Consider the following 27,057-nt stretch of genomic DNA (forward strand, 5'->3'; position numbering starts at 1 on the left):
ACCCTCATCAGGGCATCTGACCTGCCGCTGGGTAGGGAGGCATTAGGCAGGTGCCTTGAACACAGTCTTAGTCTTGGCCACTTGCTTCCTCCCCACACTTAGCACAATGCCTGCTGGCACATAGGAGGAGTCCAAAGTGCTTGGGGGAATACAAATCATGAATGAATAAATGATGGATAAATAAATCTATCAACCAATTTGAGTTCCCAGCAGCCAGAGTCCTCAGCATTTAGAAATGGACAGGCCTGCCACCTGGTGGCGACTGTGCTAACTGCAGCCCGTAGTCAGGGCCCAGAGCCCTCGTCAACGGCACAAGCCTGGATTGTAACTTTCTTCGCACCTCCCCACGCCTCACCACCTTGTTTTTCAACTATAATCGGGCAGGGACGCCTGGGTGGCTCAGTGGGTTAAAGCCTCTGCCTTCGGCTCAGATCATGATCCCAGTGAGATCGAGCCCTGCATCGGAGGTCATGATCCCAGTGGGATCCAGCCCTGCATCAGGGTCTCTGCTTGGCAGGGAGCCTGCTTCCTCCTCTCTTTCTGCCTGCCTCTCTGCCTACTTGTGATCTCTGTCTGTCAAATAAATTAATAAAATCTTTTTAAAAATGCTTAAAAAATTTATTAAAAAAAAACTATAATTGGGCAGTTTTCTCTTATTTTTAAAACCTCCAGGCTGCCTGGGTGGCTCAGTCGGCTCAGGTCATGATCTTGGTGTCCTGGAATGGAGCCCCACATCAGGCTCCCAGCTCAGCAAGGAGATTACTTCTCCCTCTCCCTCTGCACCCCCCCACTCTCTCTCTCTCAAATAAATAAATAAAATCTTAAAAAAAAAAAAAACTTCTAAGGAAAGAAATTCCTCCCTAACCTTTGTTCCTTAGAAAATCCTACTTATGGGGGCGCCTGGGTGGCTCAGTTGTTAAGCATCTGCCTTTGGCTCAGGTCATGATCCCAGGGTCCTAAGATCGAGCCCCACATCGGGCTCCCTGCTCCGCGAGGAGCCTGCTTCCTCCCTCTCCCACTGCTTGTGTTCCCTCTCTCACTGTGCCTCTCTGTAAAATAAATTAATAAAATCTTTAAAAAAAAAAAAAAAGAAAATCCTACTTGTGAGCTGACCTTCATGTTTTCCTCTTTTCCCTCTTGTCCTCAAGGCAGGGAAAGAATCAGAGGGCTCCCCTCCCCTCACCCAGACGGGAGGGCCAGCCTGAGGCGGGGTGGCCCACCTGATTTTGTAAATACAGTGTTATATTTGCATATCCTCTGTGGCTTTCTTGTTGTAACGGAGAACACCCTGCCTATGGAAGCTGAAATACTTTCTACCTGGCCCTTTCCAAGTCTGCCAACCTCTGTGGGAGCCGCCCTCCGGATTCACCCATGGAGCAATTGCTAAGCACCTACTACGTGCCAGTCCCGGGATAAACTCTGGCTGGAGTCACAGAGATAAGGGACACGGTGGCTGCTCCCTGGACACTCACAGTCTACAGGGAGAAACCGGCCAGCAAAGAGACCACCTGTCTAAGCAGAGGCTTTACCACAGGCTGTCGAACTGCTGTCAAGTCCCACAACGGCCTCACAGTCAAATGCACCGCTGAAAGGAGGACTGAATGAGTAAGGGGATGGAAAGCACGGAAAGGCAAGGCGCGGGGCTCTCGGCTGAGGGCTGAGGCCACATAGAGGGATTCTCCTTGGACTGATCTCCCAGGACAAGAAGGAGTGAGCCACCTGGAGAAGGAGGACAGACCCCTTGGCAGGGCTAGAGCTGTGGAGAACGAGCAGAGCGGCTGGCCCAGAGCCTGCAGGTGCTGTTGGTGTGGCTGGGAGGTGAAGGTGACGGGTGCTGAGCACCGAGGGACAGGCTGGAGGAGGTCTGGAGCAGAAGGCCTACTGTACCACCAGGGGAGGCGTCCTGAGGTTGGGCAGTGGGATGAAGAGAGACGGGACATTGAGAGATATCTGGGAGGCAGGATCAAAAACATGTAAGGGTGGGAGTCCTGGGTGGCTCAGTCAGTTAAGCTGCATTGGGCTCAGGTCACGATCCTGGAGTCCGGGGATCGAGTCCCACATCGGTCTCCTTGCTCAGCAGGGAGCCTGCTTCTCCCTCTGCCTGCTGCTCCCCGCCCCCCACCCCCGCTTGTGCGTTCTCTCTCTCTCTCTGACAAATAAATAAATAAAATCTTTAAACAAAAACAACAAACAAACACGTGGGGGTAGACTGATGGTGGCAGGTGAGAGCAAAGTAAATTGAGTGACTGATGGTCCCTGAGAAAGGGAGCAGTGGAGGAGAATGCTTAGTGTTTAGGGATAAAGATGGGAGGTTCCGTTTCCAAAAGAGTTTGAGCTGTCTGTGAGATGTCCAACTTAGAGCATCCGGAAGGCCGCAGGAGACCCAGCTCTGGACCCAGGGGGACCTGTGCTGGAACTGTCATCGAAAGCCATAGGAGCGGAAGAGATTGTGCCAGGAACCAGTGAGCCGAGGGCTGAGAACAGAGCCAAGAATGGGATCCCAGGGCATCCGTGACGTGCCTGGTTGGGTGCAAGGTGCAGGAGACAGAGCGGGAATCAGGGGTGGCCCCTGTCCTTGAGAAACTCACGGTCCAATCAGTAAGAGAGACACAGTGACAGATCATCTCAATATAATATGGTAAGTGATAAAAAGGATGCATGTTTGTTTGGCTTCGGGGAGCTGGCCCAAAGCAATTTAGCAGAAAGCACTTTGGCGGGCCACCAGCAGGGTAATGGATGGCTAAGGATGCTTTTGCCTGCACAGCATCTCTCCCCTCTTCTGGGAAGAGTCCCGGGTTTCCCTTTGCCACTTCTCTATCCCCTAGCTGTCTTTGAGGGAGCTGGCTTCCCACAGGCTCTCTCCTGCTCTGGGGAGAGCTGATAACCCAGGCTCCTTTGGACACAGTAAGGGGTTCAGGAACAGGCGTGTGAACTCAGGGCACCCACTGAGACCCAATCCCAAGACTGTGTCTGGAGAAGCGCTTTCCTGGCTAGGATTTTTAGGTGAAGGAGCCTGGGCAGGGGGAGCCCCACAGAAAGCAGATGGAGAGAGAGACAAGTACACCTCATTTGGGCTCTGTGAAGCTCCGGGCTTCCAGAAGGCAGTGAAGGCCCTCAACCACAGTGACTAGCTTTTCAGAGGGCCAATCTTTCTAGAAGGATGCAGCCATACCAGAAAAAAAGAAAACTTGATAATATTTGATCTAAGCATGTTTTATGACTTTAACATAAAAGTATGGAGTTATTTGAAATTATGTTTTCTTCTTATTATTTTCTTTCCTGGTCCATAAATGCTGTTATTTAAATGAAATAATACGACTAGTTAAAAGAGGCAATTAGTGCCGAATGATAATAGAACCAATTAAATAATATGTGTGAGAAAAATATAACAATATTTTTAGGACATCTCTTTTTATCTGATGTAGGAAAATTTATTTGAACTCTTTAAGAACTCTGTGCTGGACATTTAAATTCTGCAAGCTACATGATTGTGTATTCTTTTTTTAAAAAAATTAGGTTTATTCATTTATTTAGGTCATCTCTACGCCCAATGTGGGGCTCAAACTTACAACCCTGAGATCAAGCGATTTCCAACTGAGCCAGCCAGGCATCCCTGATTGCCTATTCTCAAGATACAGAAGTTTAAGACTTTAAAAAGGAGAACATACATGTGATAGGACAAATAGAGCAGATACTGTTCATATTTAGTAATAATAATAACAATAATAATCATACAACAATGGCATGTTTCTGTCTGACCCATGACATGGTAGGATAATGTGACTCTCGGTTTTCTATTCCAATAATACTTCTTTGAACTTCCTGCACCTTTTTTCAGGACAGCCTCCTTTCCTTTTATATATAGTGCTGAAACTTCACAGAGTCAAATGTCAAAGTCACTTGGACCCACAGCTCTGTGCTTCACAAGCCCACAACATAGGATTCCTTGTGTCCCTCCAGTGTGATAACTTCCAACTAAATCTGTCCTCAACAAAAACATATGGGCATGGAACATTTAGGATTCTACTTACTGGCAACAGCGGGATTTTAGACTTGTGGGAATATATTACGGCTCCTCAAAAATGCCCAGCTACTTTGCATCTACGATCCTGTTTTTTGTAGATCTGCTGTTTATCAACTGGTCCTTTGTGTCTATGAGTTAATCATATAGACTAGCCACGTCTAAAATGTCCATCATTTTTAAAAAGATTTTATTTATTTATTTAACAGAGAGAAACAGCGAGAGCAGGAGCACAAGCAGGGGGAGAGGGAGAAGCAGGCTTCCTGCTGAGCAGAGAGCCTGGTGCGGGGCTCGATCCCAGGACCCTTGGGTCATGACCTGAGCTGAAGGCAGATGCTTAACGACTGAGCCACCCAGGTGCCCTGGTTGACTTCTTTCTTAGGAAAAATGGTTTTAAAACACAGAGGTGATCTGGGGGCACTTGGGTAGGTCAGTCAGTTAAAGCTTCTGTCTTGATTTGGGCTCAGGTCATGATCCCAGGATTATGAGTTTGAGCCCCCTTATAGGGCTCACAATCAGTGGGGAGTCTGCTTGAGGTTCTTTCCCTCTGTCTCTACCCCTCTCAAATAATAGGTAAATCTTTAATAAAACCCACAGAGGTGATCTGTAGTGTGAAATCCAAGTTGGATTCTGTGATGGTTACTTTTATGTGGGCTGAATTAGGTCAAGGGCACCCAGCTGTTTGGCAAAACACTATTCTGGTGTGTCCATGTGGATGTTTATGAATGAGATTAGCATTTGAATCAGTAGACTGAATAAAGATTACTCTCCCCATGTCCCGGTTGGCAGACAGGAGTGGGGGGGATGTGGGAGGGGGCGCGGAGGGAGGTCCTCCCATCCAATCTGTTGAAGTCCTGCATGGGATAAAAGGCTGAGTAAGAGAGAAGACACTCTCTCTTCTGGCTATCTTCATGTTGAGACACCGGTCTTTGCCTGCCTTCACACTGGAACTTACACCATCCATGGTCCCAAGTCTCAGGCCTTGGAATTCAGGCTGAAACCTCACACAGTCAGCTCTCAAGGTTCTGCAGCGTGCTAACCAGAGATCTTGAAATTCCATCTTCCATAACTACATGAGCCAATTCCTTAAACAGATGATAGATAGATAGATAGATAGATGGATAGATGGATAGATGGATGGGTATCATATTGGTTCTTTTCTCTGGAGAACCCAGACTAAGGTCAATTTCAAATAAGTTACAGTTTCTATTAAAAAAAATTAAGGGGGCGCCTGGGTGGCTCAGCTGGTTAAGCAGCTGCCTTCAGCTCAGGTCATGATCCCAGCGTCCTGGGATCGAGTCCCATATCGGGCTCCTTGCTCAGCAGGGAGCCTGCTTCTCCCTCTGCCTCTGCCTGCCACTCTGTCTGCCTGTGCTCGCTCTCTCTCTCTCTCTGACAAATAAATAAATAAAATCTTTTAAAAAAATTAAGAAAGTCTTGTTTTGTTTTGTTTTGAGTTCTGAAACACTCTTGTTTCCTAAATATGAGTCTTTTTTTTTACTGTATGAGTTTTAGCACAGCCTATACATGTTACGGAACAATTCCAAGGCAGTCAGTTCATCCTTCTGTAGGTTCTTCATGGCCTGTCCAAGGATCATCAAACAGTTTTGGAGAAATAGCATATAGATTTCCATTTTGCTCTGATTCATTTCATTTTCTTGTAGATTTTATTTATTTATTTGAGAGAGAGCCAGAGCGAGAGAGAGCATGAGAGGGGAGAAGGTCAGGGGGAGAAGCAGACTCCCCATGGAGCTGGGAGCCTGATGCTGGACTCGATCCCAGGACTCCGGGATCATGACCTGAGCTGAAGGCAGAGGCTTAACCAACTGAGCTACCAGGTAACCGTTTCATTTTTCAAAAGATTTTATGTATTTATTTGAGAGAGAGAGAGAGAGAGAGAGAGGGATGGGGGGGAGGGGCAAAGGGAGAGGGAGAAGCAGACACCCCGCTGAGCGTGAAGCCAGCCCCAGACCCGATCCCAAGACCCTGAGATCACGACCTGAGCCAAAATCAAACGCTTAACCAACTGAGCCACCCAGGCGCCCCTCCTTTCTTCATTTTGGTCTTTCATATGCTTCCAAATTAGAGAAGGACATTTCTCTTCTCTCAACCTTTGAGAATGACTTCACAGGTCAACATTCTGACCTCTGTGCCGTGGACAGCAACTCTGACAGTCGTCTTGTAGGCAGGTGTCTAAGGAGAATCTCCTTCCACGTGTATAAGATCAGTAATCTCACTGTGCTTCTGCACATCTCAAGGAAACTGAAACACGACTAAAAATGTTTGTTATGGGGGCGCCTGGTGGCTCAGTTGGTTAAGCATCTGCCTTTGGCTTGGGTCATGATCCCAGGGTCCTGGGATCAAGCCCCAGGTAGGCCTCCCTGCTCAGCAGGAGCCTGCTTCTCCCTTTCCCTCTGCCTGCTGCTCTGCCTTCTTGTGCTCTACCCCGCCCCCACTTCTGTGTCAAAAAAATAAATAAATAAAATATTTAAAAGTCTTTAAAATAGTTAAAGTTGTTTCCATTTACTTCTGACTCCAAACCTGCAAATGTACCTCCATCCCAGAGGGGGTAAAAGTCAGACTGCCGGGGCGCCTGGGTGGCTCAGTGGGTTAAAGCCTTTGCCTTTGGCTCAGGTCACGATCTCAGGGTCCTGAGATCGAGCCCTGCGTCAGGCTCTCTGCTCAGCAAGGAGCCTGCTTCCTTAAAACAAAACAAAACAAAACAAAACAAAAGGCAGACTGCCTGGGTCCAAATCTTGAATGTGCCAATTACTTAGCCTCTCTGTGCCTCAGTTTCCCCCCTGTCAAAAGGTGGAAAGGAGAGTGGCCACCTTATAGAGTGGTGGGGCAGGAACTCGGGTGTAGAAGGTTTGACCAGTGCCCGTCACAGTCAGTGCTGCATGAAAGCCAGCCCTCGTCACTGCATCTTCCCTCTTGACTCAAGGGCAGGGAGAAATTGCTGTGAGTCTACCCCCTTGGGTGGCGCTCCAGATCCTTCCCCTCCCACTTACTCAAGGATGGATCTTTTGATTAAGCCCTCTCTGCTGGCTGCTGTAATTGACATCTAAACAAGCTTGCTTCCATTTAAAATACACACACACACACACACACACACACACACACACACATGCACACCCTTCCTAATATGCCAAATACCCTCCAGCGACCGCGCTTTCCGCTCCCTCCTGCCTTTCCTCGGCAAGCGTTGCCTGCACTTGTTCTCCCCATCTCCTCCCCTCCTACTTGCCCCTCAACCAGCTGTAAACAACCTTCCCACTTCCCCTCCACCGAACCCGCTCTTCCTGGTATTACTGACTGCCCCCCTTGAAATGTCACCCAAAGGGCACATCTCCGTCCTCATCCTGCCTGAACCGCAACGCACGTCCCCAGCAGGATTTGACCTTGCTGACGACTCCCTCCTCCTCGAAATGCTCAGCAGCAGCAGCAGCACCCGCAGACACACCCAGGGCCACCCAGACACGTCCCTCTTCACTGCCTGACACCAATCTGGCCACTCTCTCCCAGGTGTCGCCCTAGAACCCTCTTTGGCTCTCTTCTCTCCCTCCCTTCCAGAACCATCTCATCCACGCCTGTGGCTTCACTTACCACAAGATGCCCCCAAACCCCCAACTTGCATCTCCCATCCCAGACTCTGATTTTTCAGACCCATGAAGCCAGCTGCCTGCTGGATAACCCCCGCAAAGCCGGTCACACTCAACATGGTCAGAGCTGAGCTGACCGAGCCTAACCGCTTGGGACAATGATTAGGCAGAATCTTCTTCTTCTTCTTCTTTAAGATTTTATTTCTTTGAGAGAGAGAGAAAGAGAGAGGGAGGGCCAGGGGAGAGACAGAAGGAGAGGGATAGAAAAAAATCTCAAGCAGACTCCACACTGAGTACAGAGCTTGATGTGGGGCTCGACCCTGAATCCTAAGATCATGACCTGAGCTGAAATCAAGAGCTGGACACCCAACCAACTGAGCCACCCAGGGGCCCCAGCAGTATCTTCTTTAAAAAATTTTTTTTAAAAAAGATGTTATTTATTTGTTTGAGAGACAAGAGAGGAGCGGGAAATGCAGGACTCGATCCCAGGACCCTGGGATCATGACCTGAGCTGAAGGCAGACGCTTAACTAACTGAGCCACCCAGGTACCCTCCCTGCCCCGGGAGTATCTTTAAAAGCCAAACATACATCCTGTGGCCCCACAAGTCCACCGTTAGGTACCCAACAGCAGCATGCACCAAAAGACATGTACAAGAATGCTCATAGCACTGCTCATGATGGCCCCAAACAGGAAACTACCCAAATGCCCACCGACAGCAGCACATATAAATAAATGGCGGTATATTCACAGGATAGAAACCTGCATATAACAGCGAAAATGAATGATCTACAATACATCCAATAATATCAAACTCACACAAACATAATCTTGAACAAAAGAAGTCAGACATAAAAGAGTATACGCTGTATACTTCCATTTATTTCATTATTTCATGATTACTTATTTGAACTTTATTTCAAAGTTCAAAATCTTGCAAAACTGACCTTTAGCACTAGGAGCTGAGACTTTAGCCTTGGGGAGTCATAACCGGAAGGAAGCCTGAGGGGGCTTCTGAGGGCTGGTACCATCACTTCCCACCCTGGCTGTCAGTTACACGGCTGTGTTTGGGTCGCACAAATTCGTTATTTATGATTTGTGCACTTTTCTGCAAAAAGGTTTAAAAGAGCAAAACAAAACAAAAAGTGCTGCTCTTCAAGCAGCCCCTCTTCTTTTTGTTCTATCTCCCTCTCTCACTGAGAATGGTCTCAACTTTCCACTTAGTTGCCACTAGTCCCCACTGTCCCCTCTTCTGTTCACTCACCTCCAGTTCATTTCCAAGCACTACTGCTCCTCCCCCTCGCTGTCTCTCAAACCGATCTGCTTCTCTCCATCCCCTCACTGCCTCCTCCTTACCCTGGACCCAATAGCTCTCTTGCTTAGGCTCCTTCAGTAGCCTCCGGGCTGTCCCCCCAGCTTCTATTCTTGTCCCCTCTGATCCATCCCGACACAGCAGCCAGAGGGACCCTTCTAGAACCAACACCCAATCATGTCTCTCCCCTGATTAAAATCTTCCAGTGGTTCCCTGTCACCACTAGATAAAGTCCATTCTTCCGCTCTGGGGTTCTAAGATCTCTGTGCTCTGGGTCTCCGGGTCCACCCCAGCTTTCCCTTTAGCCAATCTTCCCCCTACACTGTGCCCCAGGCAGTCCCATGAGTCTTTGCAAAGACTTTTTCCAGAACTCCCTTCTTCCCCATATCCCTGCTTTTTCTGGCTGAATCTCACACATCTTTCAGGTCTCAGTCCAGATATCTTCCTGCCTCCATGTCACCGTGTCACAGCAGTGAGTGCCACACCTGTCCCAGTACATGTCACATGATAGCAAAACTGGCTGCTTTTGTGTCCACTCCCCCTGCTGACCTTGGACTTCATGGAGAGGGTATTGTCTCTGTCTTGTTCATCGCTCTGTCCCCAGCACCAAGAACAGTAGAGGGTCGGGAGGGATTTATTGGGTGGATGAAGGACTCCAGGAGACATCCAGACGGCCAAGGGCTGGAGGTCTGGGGTCTATGTCCAAGGGGGTTGGTGAGACGGTGAAGGCGAGTTCCCTCTTGAATGACAAGAGTCCGAGAATTTAGAATCAGAGTTTGAAGGGAACTTAGAGACCATCTAATAGTCCACTTTTTAGAAATATTTATTTATTTATTGCAGAAGGAAAGAGAGAGTACAGGGTGGGGGGAAGGACAGAAGGACAGGAAGAGAGGAAGCAGACTCCCCGCTGAGTGAGAAGCTGGACATCGGGTTCGATCTCACGACCCCAGGATCATGACCTGAGCCGAAATCAAGAGTCAGACCCTCAACCAGCTGAGCCACCTAAGCGCCCCGTAATAATTGACTTTCTGATTTACAAATGACAAACCTAAGAGAAAGACCCACTGGCTGGACAAGGATGGGTGGGGGGGAGGGAGATGGCAGCTGCAGAGTAAAGCAAGGTGATGATGAGAAATGAATATTTAGGGGCACCTGGGTGGCTCAGTCATTAAGTGTCTGCCTTTGGCTCAGTTTAGGATCCCATGTTGCTGGGACCAGGTCCCACAGGGAGCTCGCTTCTCCCTCTGCCTCTCTGTCTTTCGTGAATAAATAAATAAAATCTTTAAAAACAAAAAAGGAAAAGTGAATATTTAGTGCTGATAGGGCTCCTAAAATCAGTGAAGACAATATTCTTTCTGAGTATGATGGTGGGGCTTTTGCACGAAACTCCCTTCCAGGGTCTCCCTGGTGGAGCTGGGCTCTGGCCTCCTAATACTGACCACTAGATGGCGTCTGCTCCCCAGGCAAAGGAGAGAGCAAGGGCTGGACCGCTTCCCCCTCTGCCTCCAGCCTTCCTCCTGAACTCCTTCCCTGGGATCCAGCACCTCCTGAGCCCGGTTGCTGTGGCCATGCCCAGAGAGCACAATACCTGGGTTCCAGGAAGCAGATTGCTTCAACAGTCTACCTTTTCTCATGCCCAGGGAGAGGGTGGACAATGGACCACAGCTCCTCTGTCCCGCCAGCCTCGCAGAGGCTCCCAACAGACTTCCCTGCAGCATCCCAGCACCAGGGGTGGGGCTCTGGCCCGGCTGACACCTGCTCACCATGCTGGCCCAGAGCAGGTGCACTGGGCGGCACTGATCCCACTACATCCTCCCACTGCCTCGCCAACTCCGAGCCTGCAGGGTCCTGGGCAAAGGCAGGTGGCCCCAGTCCCAGTGACCTGACGGGGCCCCTCTGAGGCCACACGTGGCCCTATCTGGGAAGCTGCTGCTACTTCTACCCTGGAGGGAGGTAGCCTGACGCCAGGGCCGGCTCCACGCCTCCCCTTTCTCTCATTCTGCAAGCACACTCAGCCAAGATGATTCAGTCCCTCTCTAGGACTAGAGAATCTCAGTTATTCATTCAACAAACATCTATTGAGGACTGAGGTTGTGTGTGTCAGGACCTGTTCTAGGTATTTGGGAGGTGATAGTGAACAGCAAGATACAGTCCCTAGAGTCTTGGAGCATAAAGTGCAACAGAAAACCAGATGCTAATCTCACCGTACCCAACCTTGTCAAATTGCTCACTGAAGTCTTCACTGTGTGCTCTTGCCCATTTCTTTCAGACTCTCCGAGCCGAATGCAGCACAGAAACTATCCTAATGTAATCCACCACCACCACCACACTTGCAGGATTCCAGGATTCCGGACTCCCAGTCCAGTGCTCACTCACTGAACTTGGGAGCTGCAGGTTGGGGTGGGGGGAGGAGAGAAAGGAGGGAAGCTTCTTCAAGGACCTCATAAAGAAGGCAGACTAACTCCCTGCCATCTGCCAATCACCCAGCCCTCCTTGCCTAGGTGGTGAATGAATGAATGAAGGCATGAGAAGGGGGGTTGCCATAGGCTGTCTCTTTTCTGGGGGGAGCTGGGTGCTCCAAAGCAGGCCCTGACCTCTTCCCCTGCTCCCATCCTGGGAGGGGAGCCGGCCAGGCCAGTGCCCTCGCTGCCCCCAGCGCCTCGGGCTTTCTAGGCGCCCTCTTGGCAACAGAACAGAGGGCATCCCGAGCGGGTGGCAACTCGCCCCGCCACGGGCTCAGAGCGGCGGGCGATAGGCGCTAGGGGGACGCGGAGATAGACAGACAGATAGCGCTCCCCTCGCCCGGCCCCCGCCCCCACCTTTCCCACGCTGCGGCCTCCCCGGAGCCGCTCAGACCTGGCGGGCCCTCCAACCCCTCGGCCCGAGGACCGGGCCCTCTGCCTCCGCCAGCTGCAGCTCCCAAAGCCCTGGGAGCCCCTGGCAGCCTGCCCACGGAGTCTAAATTTGGACAGGGGCACAGAGCCCCCTGCACACTTATCTGCCAGGCGGGGGAGTCTGCAAGGGAAACCCGTCCCCCCGGGCCTGGCGAGACGATGGGAGGCTGCCGAGTCCAGAAATAACCACAAGGTGGCGCGCTGGCACTGCGTGTCCTTGGTGGCCTTAGCTCGGCCGTGCCCCCCAAGGAGACAGGGAAGAATTGACGGGGCTGCCCTGTGTGAAGGTCGTACGCGGCCAAGAACTGAGATTTGGAGGACCTTCCCCTCCCCCCAAAGGAAGGCGGAGAGCAGAATAGGGGGTGGAATGAAGAAATGTAGGCTTGGAAACAACTTGGATGACTTTGCAGGCCAGATAGGACTTAAGAGCCGCCCGCCGGCAGGAAGGGGAGCCTCTTCAGGGCCCTTTCCGAGGGACAGGACTCAATGGCACATTATGGGTTGGAGCTACTGGAGACTGGGAAGGCGCTAAGAGTTTTGTACATATCTGCATACAACTACGCATTCACCTGCAGAAACCCCCTCCCACGGCCCTCCACTCAACACCGCTTATACTCTCCCCCATGCCCACTCCCACGTGCACACACACACACACTCCTACATTTTTGTGCATGTCTGTATACTGTGGAACACGTGAAACCCTTACACCACAGGCCCCAAGTCCACCCGTCCCATATACCTGACCTCTAAAAATGCCCGCATTCCCTTAATGTTGTCCCCAGTGCCCAGAATCAGCCCCCCAGACTTACCAAGACACACAGAGAGCCAACCTGTGTCCCACCCAGCCTCATGGGGACTCAGGTCCCCTGCTTCCTCCAGCAAGCTCAGGCAGTCTCTGAAACTGTATTGCCCGACAGGTTATGCCCCTCCACCCTCTGGATAAACCCCTAAACCCACACCCACTTGCTCCCCCACTCCAGCCGCCCCCCCCCACCTCTCCAACAGGACCCTCACGGCCCCATTATGACATTCACAGTCCTGTGGCACTTTGTCCTGATGGGCCCCTTTCTCTGGAAAAACATTCAAGGTTACATTTTATGACTGCATCGTTGTAAATATATCAATATCCTATAGTCAAACATTTTCTTCAACCTAAAGTGTCTATCCCTTTTCTTCTGATTGTAAAAGAAATTAAAAATATTTTCATGAGCCCTGGGTCCTTCTCATTCTGGGCACATCTGTCCGCCCATCATTTGCATAGTGTCGCACACACACCACCTTGGACCACCTCCCTCTACAAACGCCCAATGGGCAAGTTCCCCTGCTTTTCCATCGCACCTGAGCCCACCTCCCAGCCGCAGCCAGGGAGACAGACAGACTGACAAATCCCGGGGGCGCCGGGCAGAGACACCCGCCCCCCACGCCTTCCTGCAGAGACACTGGAGGGGTTATCTGAACTGGGGGTGGGAGCCACAGGAGGAGTAACAAGGGGTGTGTGTGTGTGTGTGTGTGTGTGTGTGTGTGTGTGTTTTGGGTAACAACAAAGAATGGGGGAGAGAGAAGAGAAAGAGAGAGAGAGAACGAAAGAGCGCAAGAGCATGTTTTGCCTCGAAGGCAAGACTTGCAGCCAATCAGAGCGCAGGAGCCTCCCTCCGCGACTCCACTATTGAGTCTATAACCGGCTGGCCGGGCGGAGCTGGCAGCATTTGACTGTGGCTTGGGACGCGACGAGAGGCGCGCAGCGACCGCCGGAAGGCCGGCGATGGTCTAGGCGCCCCTCGGCTTCCCCTCCCCCGAGACCCTGCGGGCCCTCCCCTCGGCCCCCCGGACGCACACCCCCGCCTCGTCTCCTGCGCCTCCTCCGCGCTCCTGCCCGCTCCGGCTCGGCGGCCCAGGCCGGCCCCGGGACCCGCGGCGCCCGCCAGGATGAGTGGCTCCTTCGATCGCAAGCTCAGCAGCATCCTCACCGACATCTCCAGCTCGCTGAGCTGCCATGCGGGCTCCAAGGACTCGCCCACCCTGCCCGAATCTTCTGTCACCGATTTGGGCTACTACAGCGCTCCCCAGCACGACTACTACTCGGGCCAGCCCTACGGCCAGACCGTGAACCCCTACACCTACCACCACCAGTTCAATCTCAACGGGCTTGCGGGCACGGGCGCTTACTCGCCCAAGTCGGAATATACCTATGGAGCCTCCTACCGGCAATACGGGGCGTACCGGGAGCAGCCGCTGCCCGCCCAGGATCCAGGTGAGAGCCTGGAGGGTTCCCCTAGGGAGAGAAAGACGGGGAATTGAACCCCAGATCTAGGGACGCGTTGAGGGGATTAAAAAAGAAAGTGCTGTCTAAAGTTAGGCAGGGTGGGCTAAATGACCCCAGAGGGGTCAGACAACCTTTCAGTCACAAGGCTGTGCGCCGGGGTCTAGGTGAGGATGGGGCCAGCTAGAGGAGGGAGGAGAAGAGGGGTGTCAGGGGACCCCAGTTGCTTTCTCGGGCACATCAACTCTTCCAGCGGGTGGCAAGGCTCGGGGTTAAGCAGGGGGGACTGGAAACTCCAGGGATCCTCTGGAAATGGGCCGGGGATAGGGGTGAATGGTAAGGGTAACTTGGAGAAAGGCAGACACACACGCAAGCAGAGACTGAGAAGTGGAAAAGTGAAAAAAAGAGAAGAGGTGGAGAAGGAGCGAAAGAGAAATGTGGAGAGACAAAGTGAGAGAAAGGAACCGAAGAAAGGCCAAGAAAGAAAGAGAAGGAGAAAGGAAGGAAGGAAGAGGGAGTTTGTATTATGCTTGCAACTTTTCTGAGAATCTAAAACGATTCCAAGATTAAAAAAAAAAGTTTAAAAAAAGAAAAAGGAAGGAAGGGTGAGAGGAGGGAATGAGCGACAGAGGTGACAGAGGGCAAGGTGGGGCGGGAAGGGGGCGGCCGGCAGGAGGGTGACAAGGAGCCGCGAGGCTGGGAGGCGAGCCGGGAAGGCGTCGGAGCGAAGCCTCGGCTGTCCTCGCCCGGGTGGCCGGCGCCAGGGACAGCGCTCTGGGGCCCTGGCGCGGAGCTGTGGCCTGGGGGCGCGCGTCGTGGGCGGCCGCCGGGTCCGGGTCTCCGCCCCCAACCCCCCGTCCGGCTCGGTCGCCGCAGCACCCTGCCGGGGTGCGGGCGGCGGAGCGCGCCAGTGGGCGGCCCGGAGCGAGTCGCTGGGCGGGAGCCTGGGACTGCCCGTGGGGGCGCGAAGGGCGCAGGGGGCGCAGGCCCAGGCTGAGCTGCCCCCCGCCCGGTGCGTTGCCCGCAGTATCCGTGAAGGAGGAGCCGGAAGCCGAGGTGCGCATGGTGAACGGGAAGCCCAAGAAGGTCCGAAAGCCGCGCACGATCTACTCCAGCTACCAGCTGGCCGCCCTGCAGCGCCGCTTCCAGAAGGCCCAGTATCTGGCGCTGCCCGAGCGCGCCGAGCTGGCCGCGCAGCTGGGCCTCACGCAGACACAGGTCAGTGAGGGGCCGGCGACGGCCGCTGGGGCTTGGTGGGGCCGCGCGGGACCCGGGGGCTCCCCAGGCGCCGCCAAACTGGCTGGCCTTTGAGATCGCCGGCAGGCCCTTGAAACCCTCGCTCATAGAGCGAAGGCCACCCCTCCCCCATGCCGAACCACAACTGCTGTCGGAAGTTTCTGCATTAAAACGTGTACAGGCGTGCATTATTTGTGAACCTGTGCAACTGTGTCTGTCTGCCACAAGGAGAGGTATCCTCCCCTTACTCCAGACGCCCTGGCTCCCACGCTTCTCCGCAGGGCTCGTCCTCACTTAACAGGAGTTCACCTCCCGTCTGGGCACCCCCTCCCGGCCAGAAGGCCAGGCCTGTGTGGGTAGCAGCGTACATACACGTGTGTATGCGTGTACATTTGCACACACGCCAATGGGCCAGTGTACATGTGGAAAGGGTCGCAACAGGAGTGTGACCTTTCAAGGGTCATTGTGTTTATAGATGGAGGGACACGTGTACATGGCTGTGTCCACAGCTGTGCACACTGGCGAGCATGTGTACAAAAATGTTCGTTTCTACCCAAACACCGCATTCGTGCTCGGCACCCAAGTGCTTCACCCCTTCCTCTGCCCCAAGCCAGGGAGCGAGATACCCCACCAAAGGGGAATGGGAACTCAAAGGTGAACTCCACCCCTCCCCCCAGCCTGTTCCTAGAGCCCCCAGCAGGCTGTCCCTGCTCAGGGGGGGAGTGGCTGTTGGATGCCTGGATCCCTACAGGTGTTGACAGGCGGGCCTGGGTTGCTGCGTGGGGCCCTGTCCGCTGGGAATCTGGGTCACCCCGTGAGGAGCTGATTCATTGTTTGTATCAGTCATGGGGTGGGGAACAGCAGGGGGAGGGGGAGATACCCCAAGGGAAATGTGGGGAATCATGGCTCACCTGCTCCTGAGTCCCCAGGTCACCCCCATGAGCCAGTCCCAGGTCGCCCATGGGTGCTCACATTCACAGGGTATTTACCTGGGTGCCTCTGTGCCTGTATGTGTCTTTATAAGCTGGTGTGTGAGTGTGATGCTGTGAGTGGGTGCATTCCTGCACATGGAGATGCTTACGTGGGTGTGTGTTTGTCGCTGTAGGTGTGTGCACCTCTGCTCATGGGTTTCTTATGCCACGAACTGCCCATTCCCCACCCCACTGGCTGCCTTTTGTTGAGTGCTTACTACACAGGCCGTCCCAAGTTCTATATCCATCTGAATTTATTTGAGCCTCGTGATGACCCTATGAAGTAGGGGCTGTCAGCATCCCCATTTTGCAGATGGGAGAAGTTAAGTAGCTTGCCCAAGGTCACACACTAGAGTGGACTTTGGACCCAGAGAGTGGAATGTTCCTCACCACGTTCTAGCCCAGATAGAAGAAAGATGCTAGCCCTGGGTTGGGACACTTGGGTTTTGCCTGGACCTTGTGTGTAACGTGGGGTGGGCTGAACTTGGACTTGCTGTCTCTAGGCTGGGTCCCCTTGGGGTTTTCGCTGAGCATCCTGAGAGGCTAACTTGCTCCCCCTTTTCTGCATGCCCTCCCACGCAGGTGAAGATTTGGTTCCAGAACCGCCGCTCCAAATTCAAGAAGCTCTACAAGAACGGGGAGGTGCCCCTGGAGCACAGCCCCAACAACAGTGATTCCATGGCCTGCAACTCACCGCCGTCCCCCGCCCTCTGGGACACCTCCTCCCACTCCACTCCGGCCCCTGCCCGAAGCCAGCTGCCCCCGCCACTCCCATACAGTGCCTCCCCAAGCTATCTGGACGACCCCACCAACTCCTGGTACCATGCACAAAACCTGAGTGGACCCCACTTACAGCAGCAGCCGCCTCAGCCGGCCGCCCTGCATCACGCCTCCCCTGGGCCCCCGCCCAACCCTGGGGCTGTGTACTGAGCACCCACCTGGCCTGAACCTCCCATGAAGGACCTGGGACCAGGCAGAAGGAGCCTCTGTCCTAGCCGACACTCAGGAATCATCGAGCAGCACTGGGGAAAAGGCACCCCTTGCCCCTTTCCCTTGCCCCTTCCTCCAGGGACCCGAGAGCTTCCAGATGAAATTTGCATGGACCACGGATGTCCCCTGAACCTCCCTCCCCCTGCCTAGGCACTGGGGCTCCCCTCCAGATATTGGGGCGCTCCACTCCAGCTGGGACAGCCGTTCCCCTTCTGCTCCAGGAGCCTGGATTGGCTTTCAATGGCCCATCGCCTTCCAGCTTCTAAAACTTAGTGCTCGTTCCGCAGACTGGAGACCTTGGGGACCAGGGAGACCACGGAGCGTTTGCAGCTCAGGCCCGGGCCGGGGCACCAGGCACCAAGGATCCCAGGACCTGCTAGGCCTGGTCCCTCCTAAGCCACCTGCGGCTCCCCACTTCCCGAGCATCCCCTCTGCCAAAAAGACATTGGACATTGTGACCAGGACTCAGGGTGGGGATGTCAGGAAGCTCCCAGCCTGCACTTCTAGCCCTCATTTCAGATTTGAGGGTTAAACCAAAGAAATCCCCCCAAGTGAGGGAATCGTTTAATATCTGTGGCTTTAGAGGGAAGAACTCAAGGAGCCATCTCTGTCCTCTCTCCCACTCTGGTCGGAGAGGGGCGGTGGGTCTCAGGGGTCTTTCCTAAGGACCCATTTCTTCCGTGTACAGGACTTTGCACAACTTTGGTTTTAAAAGCTGTTGAAAACTAGGAAAACAAAGGGCATTGTTACCAGATAGGACCAGTCTCCCCTGCATGGGCACCTCGGCTCTGCCCCATCCCCACCCACCTCTTCCTCTCTTTCCTCCAGTAAGTTGGCAGTTCGGGCGCCAAACCCCAAATCTCCAAGGAAGCATGCCAGGCAAGACAAACCCCAAACCATCCCCTTTCCGGTGACTTTGGAAACAGATTGCTCCCGCAGATGGAGAATGGTGGGTGAGGCGCACGGGGAGAGAGGGGAGGGCGACAGCTCCGTGCCTTTAGGGGTGAGGGGGTGGCCGTCTGGAGGGCTGGTAGCACCGCCCCTCCTTGGCCCGGACGTTCCCCCAGAGATAACCTTCCTCCATCCTGATGTAGTCTAACATCGAAGAAAAGGGGAGGTGGTAGACTAGCTATATATATAGTATTTTTTTTTTTTTTTAAGAGCAACAGAGAGAAACAGCCTCCTCCCTACTGTGGTTTCCTATTTATGTGGCCCTTTCCTCCTGGACATACCTGCCTGTGCGTTGTGAGCAGAGAGAAAACAGGGATGTGAGCTCCGGCCGGATCTGGGTTTGGTGGGAGGTGCGGGAGCAAGGAGAGACGAGGTAGATCTCAGAGTCCCACCTGAGCGGGGCAGGAACGAAGCCAACTCCCACTCCCTCCCAGCCTTCTCATTTCTGCTTTCTTACTGGATCCATCTTTATATATAACGTTAATAAAAAAGAAGAAAATAACCGCTGAGCTCTTTGAACTGGAGGCTGGAGGCAGACAGCTCTTGGGGAGGGCCTGGGAGTTGGGGAAGGTGTTGGACACAGAGAGGCCTCTGAGCTTCCAGAGGCTCCTGGGGAACTCCGCGGCCCCGAGGATCCACTGCTGGGACTCTGGGCTCAAGGGCCGGGCTGGGCCTGGCCGCTGGTTGCAGGTGCTCCTGACCCTGTGGCTGCCCCCTACTGGGGCAGGTCTGGGTGGGTGGGAGGCTCCCGGCTGTGGCCTCCCTGACTCCACTCTGCTTGGCGGCTTGGCGTTCCCTGCCAGCCAGCTGCCTTCCGCCACGGCCGCCGCCGCCGCCAGGTCACCTCAGGGCTGCTCTTTGATCTTGGACTCACACGCAGACATGCTTGCACACGCGTGTAAACCCCCTGCCTCCACGCCCAGGCACTCCCCGGTCCCTCACTCTCTGGTCTGTCCCTTCCAGCTTGGGGTGAGGGTGAGGCCTCAGGCAGGGGGAGCACCACCATGCCCCCAGCCCATGCCGGGGATCCAAGCAGACTGAGGGAAACGGACTGAGTGGGCTCTGTGTTTCCCTTCTCAGGCTCGGGCCCTGACTCCGAGCCTTCTCGCTACTGTCCCCCAGACCTCAGGGGGACAGCACGGCTCCCACCCGCCCCTTCTGGCTGCTCGCCTCCGAGACTGGAGACAGGGAGCTGGATGAGCTAGAATGAGGGGAGGGGTGTGAGGGACACGTGCTGGTGCAGCTGGGAGACCGCGTGAAGGCACGCACACACCTGTGAGCTACCTTTCCCCCTGAGACACGTGTACCGAGACATGCGGTGACATCTCTCTCTCCCCTCACACCTACATGGACTCCCACTTGAGACAGACACACACACACACGCACCCCGAGACCCCCTTGGCGTCACATAAACGTACGGAGCCGTAACACTCTCAGAGACAGAGGTGCCCATCACACAGGTGCACACACATGTAGCCCTCCCGTGGCCTCGGGGTTATACATGGGGATGTGCCCACGCACAGAGCGAGACGGAGGCAGCTCCCCATACTGGCAAAAGTCTTGGGTTGAGAATCAGCAACACCACCCAGCAGCCGGGGTGACCCAGCTCGGCCTGAAACCTCCCTGTGAGGCCCTCAGTTTCCTCATCTGTCCAATGGGGACAACAAGCCCTGCCCTGTTGGCCTGGGGAGGGGGTGCTGTTGGGAGGCACCAAGCCCAAGTCTGAAGGAAGGGTCCCAGGACCAGAGTAGACCAGCCGTCCCAGGCACCTGGCCTGGGTGGCTTCTCTGGGGCTGGGCTCCAGAATGGTGGGGAACCCCCACCCAGCACCCCCCAACCTGCACCCCGCTCCCTCTCAGGAGGCCGGCCTTCCCTCCCCCCAGGCCTGAGGGAGGCGGAAGGGAGGAGGGCCTTCCGCCCACGGACGCCAGCCGGGCTGGCAAGGGTTAAGTGGCAGCTGCCAGGCGGGGCTGCGCTGAGCAGTTTGGTTTGAGGGCTGCGTGCAGGCAGGAGCGGCGAGGCGGCAGCCGGGCAGACTTGCTGGAGACACTGCATTTTATTAGGGCTGGGCTGCCAGCAAAGGGAGGGAGAGGGAAAAAAAAGGGCAGAAAGAGAGAGGAAGGAAGGAGGAGGCTGGGCAGGCAGGCTGGCGGGCGGGCTGCTGCGGGATGAAAGGATGTTGTAAGCTCCCTAATTCCTCCCTGCTCATCCCTGCTCTGTCAGGCTGGATTAACTGCCCCGGTGACCTCCCGTGGGGGTCAGCCCCACCCCGACCTCCCCTTCCTCCTCTCCTCACCTCCAGGCCACTCAGCTCTCCCTCCTCCCTGGCCCTGGGCAGGGGGCGCACAGAAAGGACTTGGGGGGGGGTACCTGGCAGGGTGCCAGGGTGGGGCCACTTGAGCCCATCTTTTGCCAGGTGCTTCTTGACAAACTTTGGGAACGTGGGCAGGGAGGGGTGTGCTAGGGAACCCCAGTCTGCCCTGAGGGTCGCTGTTCTCCAAACCTCAGTAACAGCTGACGATCCTACAGTCCTACTCTGTGCCAGGCATTTGGCATGGGACACTCACAACAGGTGGGGAGGTGGGTGACATAGTATCCATTCTTCAGATGGGGAGATTGAGGCTCGGAGAGGTTCAGTCTCTGTCCAGTTCCCACAACTAACATGTGGCGATGCATGGATTTTGCACCCAGGTCTGTCCGGAGATTGGGTGCTCTTAATGGGCTTTTCTGCGGCTCAGTTTACTAAGGCACCCCAGGGCAGAGCATTGGAGCCTGCCGCTGCCACCGGGCTGCTCCACCCACCCCAGCCCGCCAGCCCTCCTCCCCGGGCTCATCCCGGAGGAGAAGTGGAGCGGGGAGGGGCTGGTCGGATGAGAAGCTTAATGGTGTGGTCAGGAATGTGGTGCTGGAGTCAGCCGACCTGAACTGAATCTGGCCTCCACCACTTCAGGGGCTGTGTGATCTTGGACAAGTCACTTTAACCTTCTAAGCCTCAGTTTTCCCATCTGTAATGTGGGGATAATGCTACCTGCCTAGTAGGGTTGTTGAGAGGATTAAATAGGATAATGTGAGTAAAATGCCTAACAAGGTACCCAGCACTCGGGGAGTCGGGCTCGGTTAACGACAGTTGCAGTTGACGATGGTGGATGGTGAGGGTGGTGACGATGGTGACAGGGCGGGGAGAAGGGGCTGACTCCCCACCTGGATTCCTGCCCCCTTCCTCCCTTCTGTATCCCCAATTCAGACCCAAGCCGCAGGCTGCCCTTAATCCAGCCATCTCGAAGAGCAGTCAGTGCCCTCCCAAAAGCAATAAATCGGCCGGTATTTACTGAGCGTCCGCTCCATGCCAGGGGGTTCCTGGAGCTGGCATAGCAGGTGCCCAGAGTCTGGGGAAGGGAGGCACACACCTGTCCCAGGTGCTCCGGAACAGAAGCGGGGCTGGCTGTGGAGAGGCCCCCCTGGGCAGACCGGACCCAGTCCGGGAGGACGGCCGAGGCTGTCCAGGAAAGAGCAGGGGCAGTGGGTGAGAAGGAGTCCTGTGAAGGCTCCGTGGAAAAGGCAACATTTGACTTATGCCCTGAAAGAAGGATGACAGCATGGCAGGCAGAGCTGGGGCCTGGAAATCTACTCCCTCGAGCACCAGCTACAGAATAACTCCCCTTGCAAGACTCAGGATGGAGAGGAAGGAGGCTCATGTGAGAGCTCCCGGCTGGCTGGCTGGCCAGAGGGCTGCTGAAGGAAGGGGCGGCTGGGATCCAGAAGGTCCCTAAGTCCTTCTAGAGACACTGGTCTCAAAGAAGGGCAGGGTCTGGTGGTTCCCAGCCCCCAGACGGACTGGCAGCGGCCCTGATACCGTGAACTTGCAGAAAGGAAGTTCCTTGCCCCCCTTCAGAGAGGAGACATCCCCAAACTTTCTCTACTCCTGTCGCGGAGGCCCCTCCCTGCATGGGGTCCTGGACAGGGGATCCTCGAGTTCTCACCCCCCCATTCAGCCTGCATACACCATTCGCCTTGGCAACACGCCATCGCTACCACTTGCTCCCCAGTCTAAGGGCGCCCCCAGACCTTGGTGCGGAAGGGGATTCTGGGCAGCTGAGACAGGACCCCTGGTGTGCAACCTCCCAGCCCCTAGGTGAGGGCTCCGGTCGGCTAAGGCAGGCTGCCTGAGTTGCATCAACCTCAACGGGAGCCCAGAAGGGATGGAAGAGGAGGGGAGGGGAGGGGACGCAGAGGGGAGAACAGAGAGGTGAGGAGAATGGAAGGGGGAGGAGAAGGGGGTGCCTGCTGCCAGCACCCTGGCCTCTGTTTTTCTAGCTTTAATTGCAGCGTTAATCACCTTAATAAGCTGTTTACCAGCCACCCAGCAGCCTGAGACTGGGAGACGTAGCAGCCAGAAAGTGCTTGGAGATGAGTTTCCCCGCAGCCCTGGGGAAGGGGAGGCAGTGCTGACTGGAGGACCCTGGGGGTGTGGGGGGGCCTTGGGGCAGAGGGGGCAGGTGGGGGCTGGTGGAGAAGGCTGGGGCCAGGGAGTCCAGAAGGCCAGCCTCCAGCTCTTTGAAGAGGCCCAGCCCCCTCCCACAGAAGCCCTGGAGTCAGCTCCTCGGGCCAACCTTCTCTTGACACCCAGCCTGGGTCCCCAGCATCCCCCCCTTTCTCCTTTGTCACTCACTGGTGCTAGTCACACCCAACAGGGTGACTTCCCGGACCCCAGTTCCCAGTTCTGTGGCATCATCTGCGCATCTCGCCATCTTGACTGCTTTGTCCTCAGCTCACAGCACGGGGCATGGACCCCGTGAATATTTGTCCACCCTGGGCTGGAGGGCAAGTGGACGTCTTTATACCAGGGTCTCTGGGGGCAGAGCTGGGATAGGGAGGGTGTGAAGCAGAGGCCCCACGGGTGAGGGCAGGGACTGGGGCATGTTCCCCTGGAAAGGGATGGGATGGCAACACGATGGGGATGGGACGTGCCACCCCCACTGATGCCCAGCACAGGCTGCCCAGTGAGCACACAAGGTGCCTAAATGAGTAAGGAAGTGGACAGAGCTCTCAGGCCCCTCACACAAGCCCTCTTGGCCTCGGCTCCTGCTCCCAGCAGATGAGGGGGAGTCTGAGGGGAAATGATACCTGCTGCTGTCTTTCAGCTCTTGGGGGTTCAAGAGGAGGAAAGCCCAAAACCCAATCTCAGCTCTGAGCCAGCATGGAGGCTGACAGTGATCGTACTCTCCCTGTGCATCATCTCATCTAATCCTTGGGAAGCAGCCCCAGAGAGACCAAGTGACTTGCCCAAGGTCACACAGCAAATGCGGAACAGTGCTACAGTGGGCCGTTAAGCCTGCCACAGCTGGGCAGGCACCACTAAGTGGGCTCTGAAACCCTGGCCTGCAGACTGCAGAAGCCAGAATGTTCTCTGGATGACAAGTGGGTCAGACCTAATGATCTGAGCAACCACCTCCCAGGAGCTGCAATGGGTACAGTCCACTGGCTGGTGAATTCTGGAGGCTCCTGCTTGGGGGGGGGGGGTATGAAACTGGCCTATTGGGCCCTTGGAGTCCTGAAAAGCTCAGAGGCCCTGGAAGTACTTGGGAAGGCTCTGGTGGCTGCTTTGCCCAAGGTTGGTGGTCCGAGAGAGGAGGGGCTTAGGGGCGCAAGGCAACCAGGATAAGTACCCTAGAAGGAGGCTGACCTGGGGAGGGGACCCTCAGGGTGGGGGATGGGGAGTGGAGCCCAGAGGCTCAAACTTCTTGGTTGTCTCCTGGGGCAAATTGGAGCAAGATTCGAGATGTCTGCTGAGTAAGCAGGGCAGGAGACTCCACACCCTAGAAGATTATCTGGTATGGAGGAGGGGGTGTCCCCCAACCCCAGGCAGTTCACCTTGAACCTGGCAAAAGGCAGCAGTGTGCTCTTCCCTGTGCACTGAGAGTGCCTGGCCACGTCATGCAATGCGTGTGGCACTGTCCCACACCCACCCCTGGGGCCAGGCAGGCCTGCCCTGAGCTCAGGAATCTCCCATGGAGAGGTGGGGGGAAAGACATACCCTTGGCTAAGGGAGGGTAGGGAGGAAGAGGTCAGAGGGAGTAGGAGGCTGGTGGGTTTAAGGAAGGAAAGCAAAGAGAATTGCTTCCAAGCACAGACTCAGATCCTCCCAAGATGTGGGCAGAGAAGATGCTGAGTACGTTCTGCATCCCGACCCTATGCCAGGAGCTTTCACGGGCATTGTCTCATTTGATCTTCTCAACTGTGTGGAAGAGTTAATGCACTTTTTATTCCATTTCACAGGTGAGATCACTGAGGCTCGGAGAGGTTCTGTAGCTTCCCCTAAAGTCCCGAGATGAATGTGAAACAGAGTCCAGCCTTCTAAATCCCTGGTCTGTGGGCCTCTTACCACCCCATGGACTCCAAGAGTGAAATGGAGAGAAGGAGTGTAGGGGGCCAGGCTGGGCCTTTCCCCTTGTTCTCAGACTTGCCCTGTGCCCTTAGAGACACCAGGATTGTCATTCTGTAGGCTAGGACACACATGTCCAAACAGGCACATGTATGTACACTCCTGAGCTCACGCCCTGGTTTTGGACACTTACTAGCTGTGTAACCTCAGGGAAGTCACTTGCCCTCTCTGAGCCTCCCTTTTCCTCCTCTATAAAATGGAGCTAATCATACCTATCTTGCAGGGCTGCTGAGGAAATGAAAAAAATACATATGAAGGGCTTAACACGTAGCTCAACAAACTTTCTGTTAGTTTGCAATGAAACCAGCCCTCCTCAGTTGGCCTAGGGAGTTCTAGGTACCCTCAGTAGGCGCAAAGCTGATCCCTCCTTCTCTGAGTGAAGCAGAGCTCTCATACTGGGAAATCCCTTTCTTGATTCCAGTCTAAGTCTGCCATGCTTCAGATGTGTTGGAAGGATAGCCACCAAGGACAGACCCATGTGCTGGGCCTTGGTGCCGACAGAAGCCAAGAGGGCAGGGGTTAATACTTTTCAGTTACTAATCAGCTAAAGAGCTGCTCTCCCCAACTATATACTTAGAGTACTGTGTTATTTTGTATTTGCATTCTCATAGAAATATTTCCCCTTATTTATTGCTGGAAAACAGCTACTGTTGTCTTCTGTACATCTTGTATCTAGCCACTATATCAAAATGTTCTTAATTCTCTCTTTTTTCCCTCCGAGAGTCCCTTGAGTTTTCTAGGTATACAATCAAATATCAGTAAAAAGGAATGGTTTTACCTGCGCTTCTTAGCTTGGTAGAAGGAATTCTAGGGTTAAAGGAGGGATAAGCTTTCCTGAAAGCTGAAGTTAGGGGCCTCACATGCCTCTGCCTTAGCTCTGAGCCAGGCAGCTCCTGGATGGTCTCGGCTCCTCACCTGGGTTTCCTAGAGGGCTGGGGACCGGGATTCTGGGGTTCCTAGAAGCACAATCAGACATCATCACCCTGCCAGCCTCCTGTGGAACTTCCTTCCCTCTTCTCAAAGCAACTTTAAAATGCAGCCCACCGCTCGCATTTCTGGGGTTTCTGGGTGTCTGGGGACGACAACTAGACTGGGGTTCCGCTCACAGGTGGAGATCAACAGAGGCATAGGAGTGCTGGGGTAAGATCTCTTCTGGACAGAGAAGGTTTTTCTGGTCAGAGATATCGATGATAATTAATCCTTGCTGAATCCTTACTTCATTATAATATAATACCTATTGTGTTTTCACTCATGTAGTCCGCACCACGACTCTGTGAAGACCATGCTACCATTATCTTAATTCTCGGGTTGAAGAAGGTGAGGTACAGAGAGGTTAGGAAACTGGCCCAAGGTCACAGAGTTGGATTTGAACTCAGGCCTTGGTTATTTATTATTTTGTGTTCCTGGAGCCAGAAGTGTCCTCTTCACCATTGCGTGGTAAGCTGGTGAGTCAGAGGAGAATTTGGGGGGGGGGGGGAGAGGGACACTTTTGCCACCAAATTGGTATGGCCAAGGTGAAGGCATAAGTCCCCATATCCCCTGGCATGCTTGGTATATTTCACAACATACCAAGGAGACACTCTCCCTGTCTCCATGACCTTCTGAGATAGTTTGATTGTTATCCCCACTGCATCAGTGAGGAAAGGAAGACCCAGGAGGGTAAAGTGACTGGCCCAAAGCCTTGGAGCTACGGGTCTGCATTCCAGAGACTCCATGAAGTCTCCCCAGAGGAGGCAAATTTTACTTTTCAAGGAGCCAGGAGGACTAAGTCTTTCTGCGAAGATGGGGCTGCCAAGGGGCTGGGAGTGGGAAGGACCCAAAGTCAAGGATGAGTCCCAGGGCAGATTCAGGCTTTGGAAAGGGAGGTAGGAAGACTGAGGAGGTCACAAGGGATGGGCGAAGCCTGCCTTGGTGGACCCAGGTGATCCCCCTGGGCTTGGGGAATGTGACAGGAGCCCGGCAGGGGCATGTCAGGAGGCTCCTGTGGTCTGGCTCCAGGATCTGTTGGAGCAAAGAATTCCCGGTGGCTCCGGGGCTGGGAGGAGGAGTCTGCAACAGGCCCCGGCTTGCAGAGACAGAGAAAGCAACTGCTGGGTCCAGCCCTAGAGGAGTGGCCTGGTGGCTGGTGGTGCAACAGCAGCAGCAGCTGGTAGGCTGGGCAGTGGGAGAGGAGGGACCTGGGCAAGAGTCATGTGCCCTCATCTGCAGGCAGCCCCCCACCCCAAAAACAATGCGTGCACCAGGGTTGACAGAGGGGTGGTCAAGCAGAGCAAGGAACCACTGAGTGGGAGAGCCCCCAATCTGAGAGCAGAGGCCAGTGCCCTGTTGTCTGGCAACCCAGTCTGAGGGCAGAGTACGAGTCCTGAAGGGTCAGGCAAA

The 27,057-nt window shown here is 54.6% G+C and overlaps 1 protein-coding gene across 1 annotated transcript; it reads left to right on the plus strand.

Moving 5' to 3' along the window:
• Positions 1-13,529: 13,529 nt before the first annotated feature.
• On the plus strand, positions 13,530-18,718 carry DLX3 (distal-less homeobox 3). Its single transcript, XM_080826492.1, has 3 exons — positions 13,530-14,079; positions 15,116-15,306; positions 16,878-18,718. The coding sequence occupies exons 1-3, from the start codon at positions 13,755-13,757 to the stop codon at positions 17,223-17,225; spliced, it is 864 nt and encodes a 287-aa protein (XP_080682618.1). The 5' UTR covers positions 13,530-13,754; the 3' UTR covers positions 17,226-18,718.
• The last annotated feature ends 8,339 nt before the right edge of the window (positions 18,719-27,057 follow it).

This window comes from Martes martes (genome assembly GCF_963455335.1).
Source record: "Martes martes genome assembly, chromosome: 16".
In the NCBI taxonomy this organism is placed as follows: domain Eukaryota; kingdom Metazoa; phylum Chordata; class Mammalia; order Carnivora; family Mustelidae; genus Martes; species Martes martes.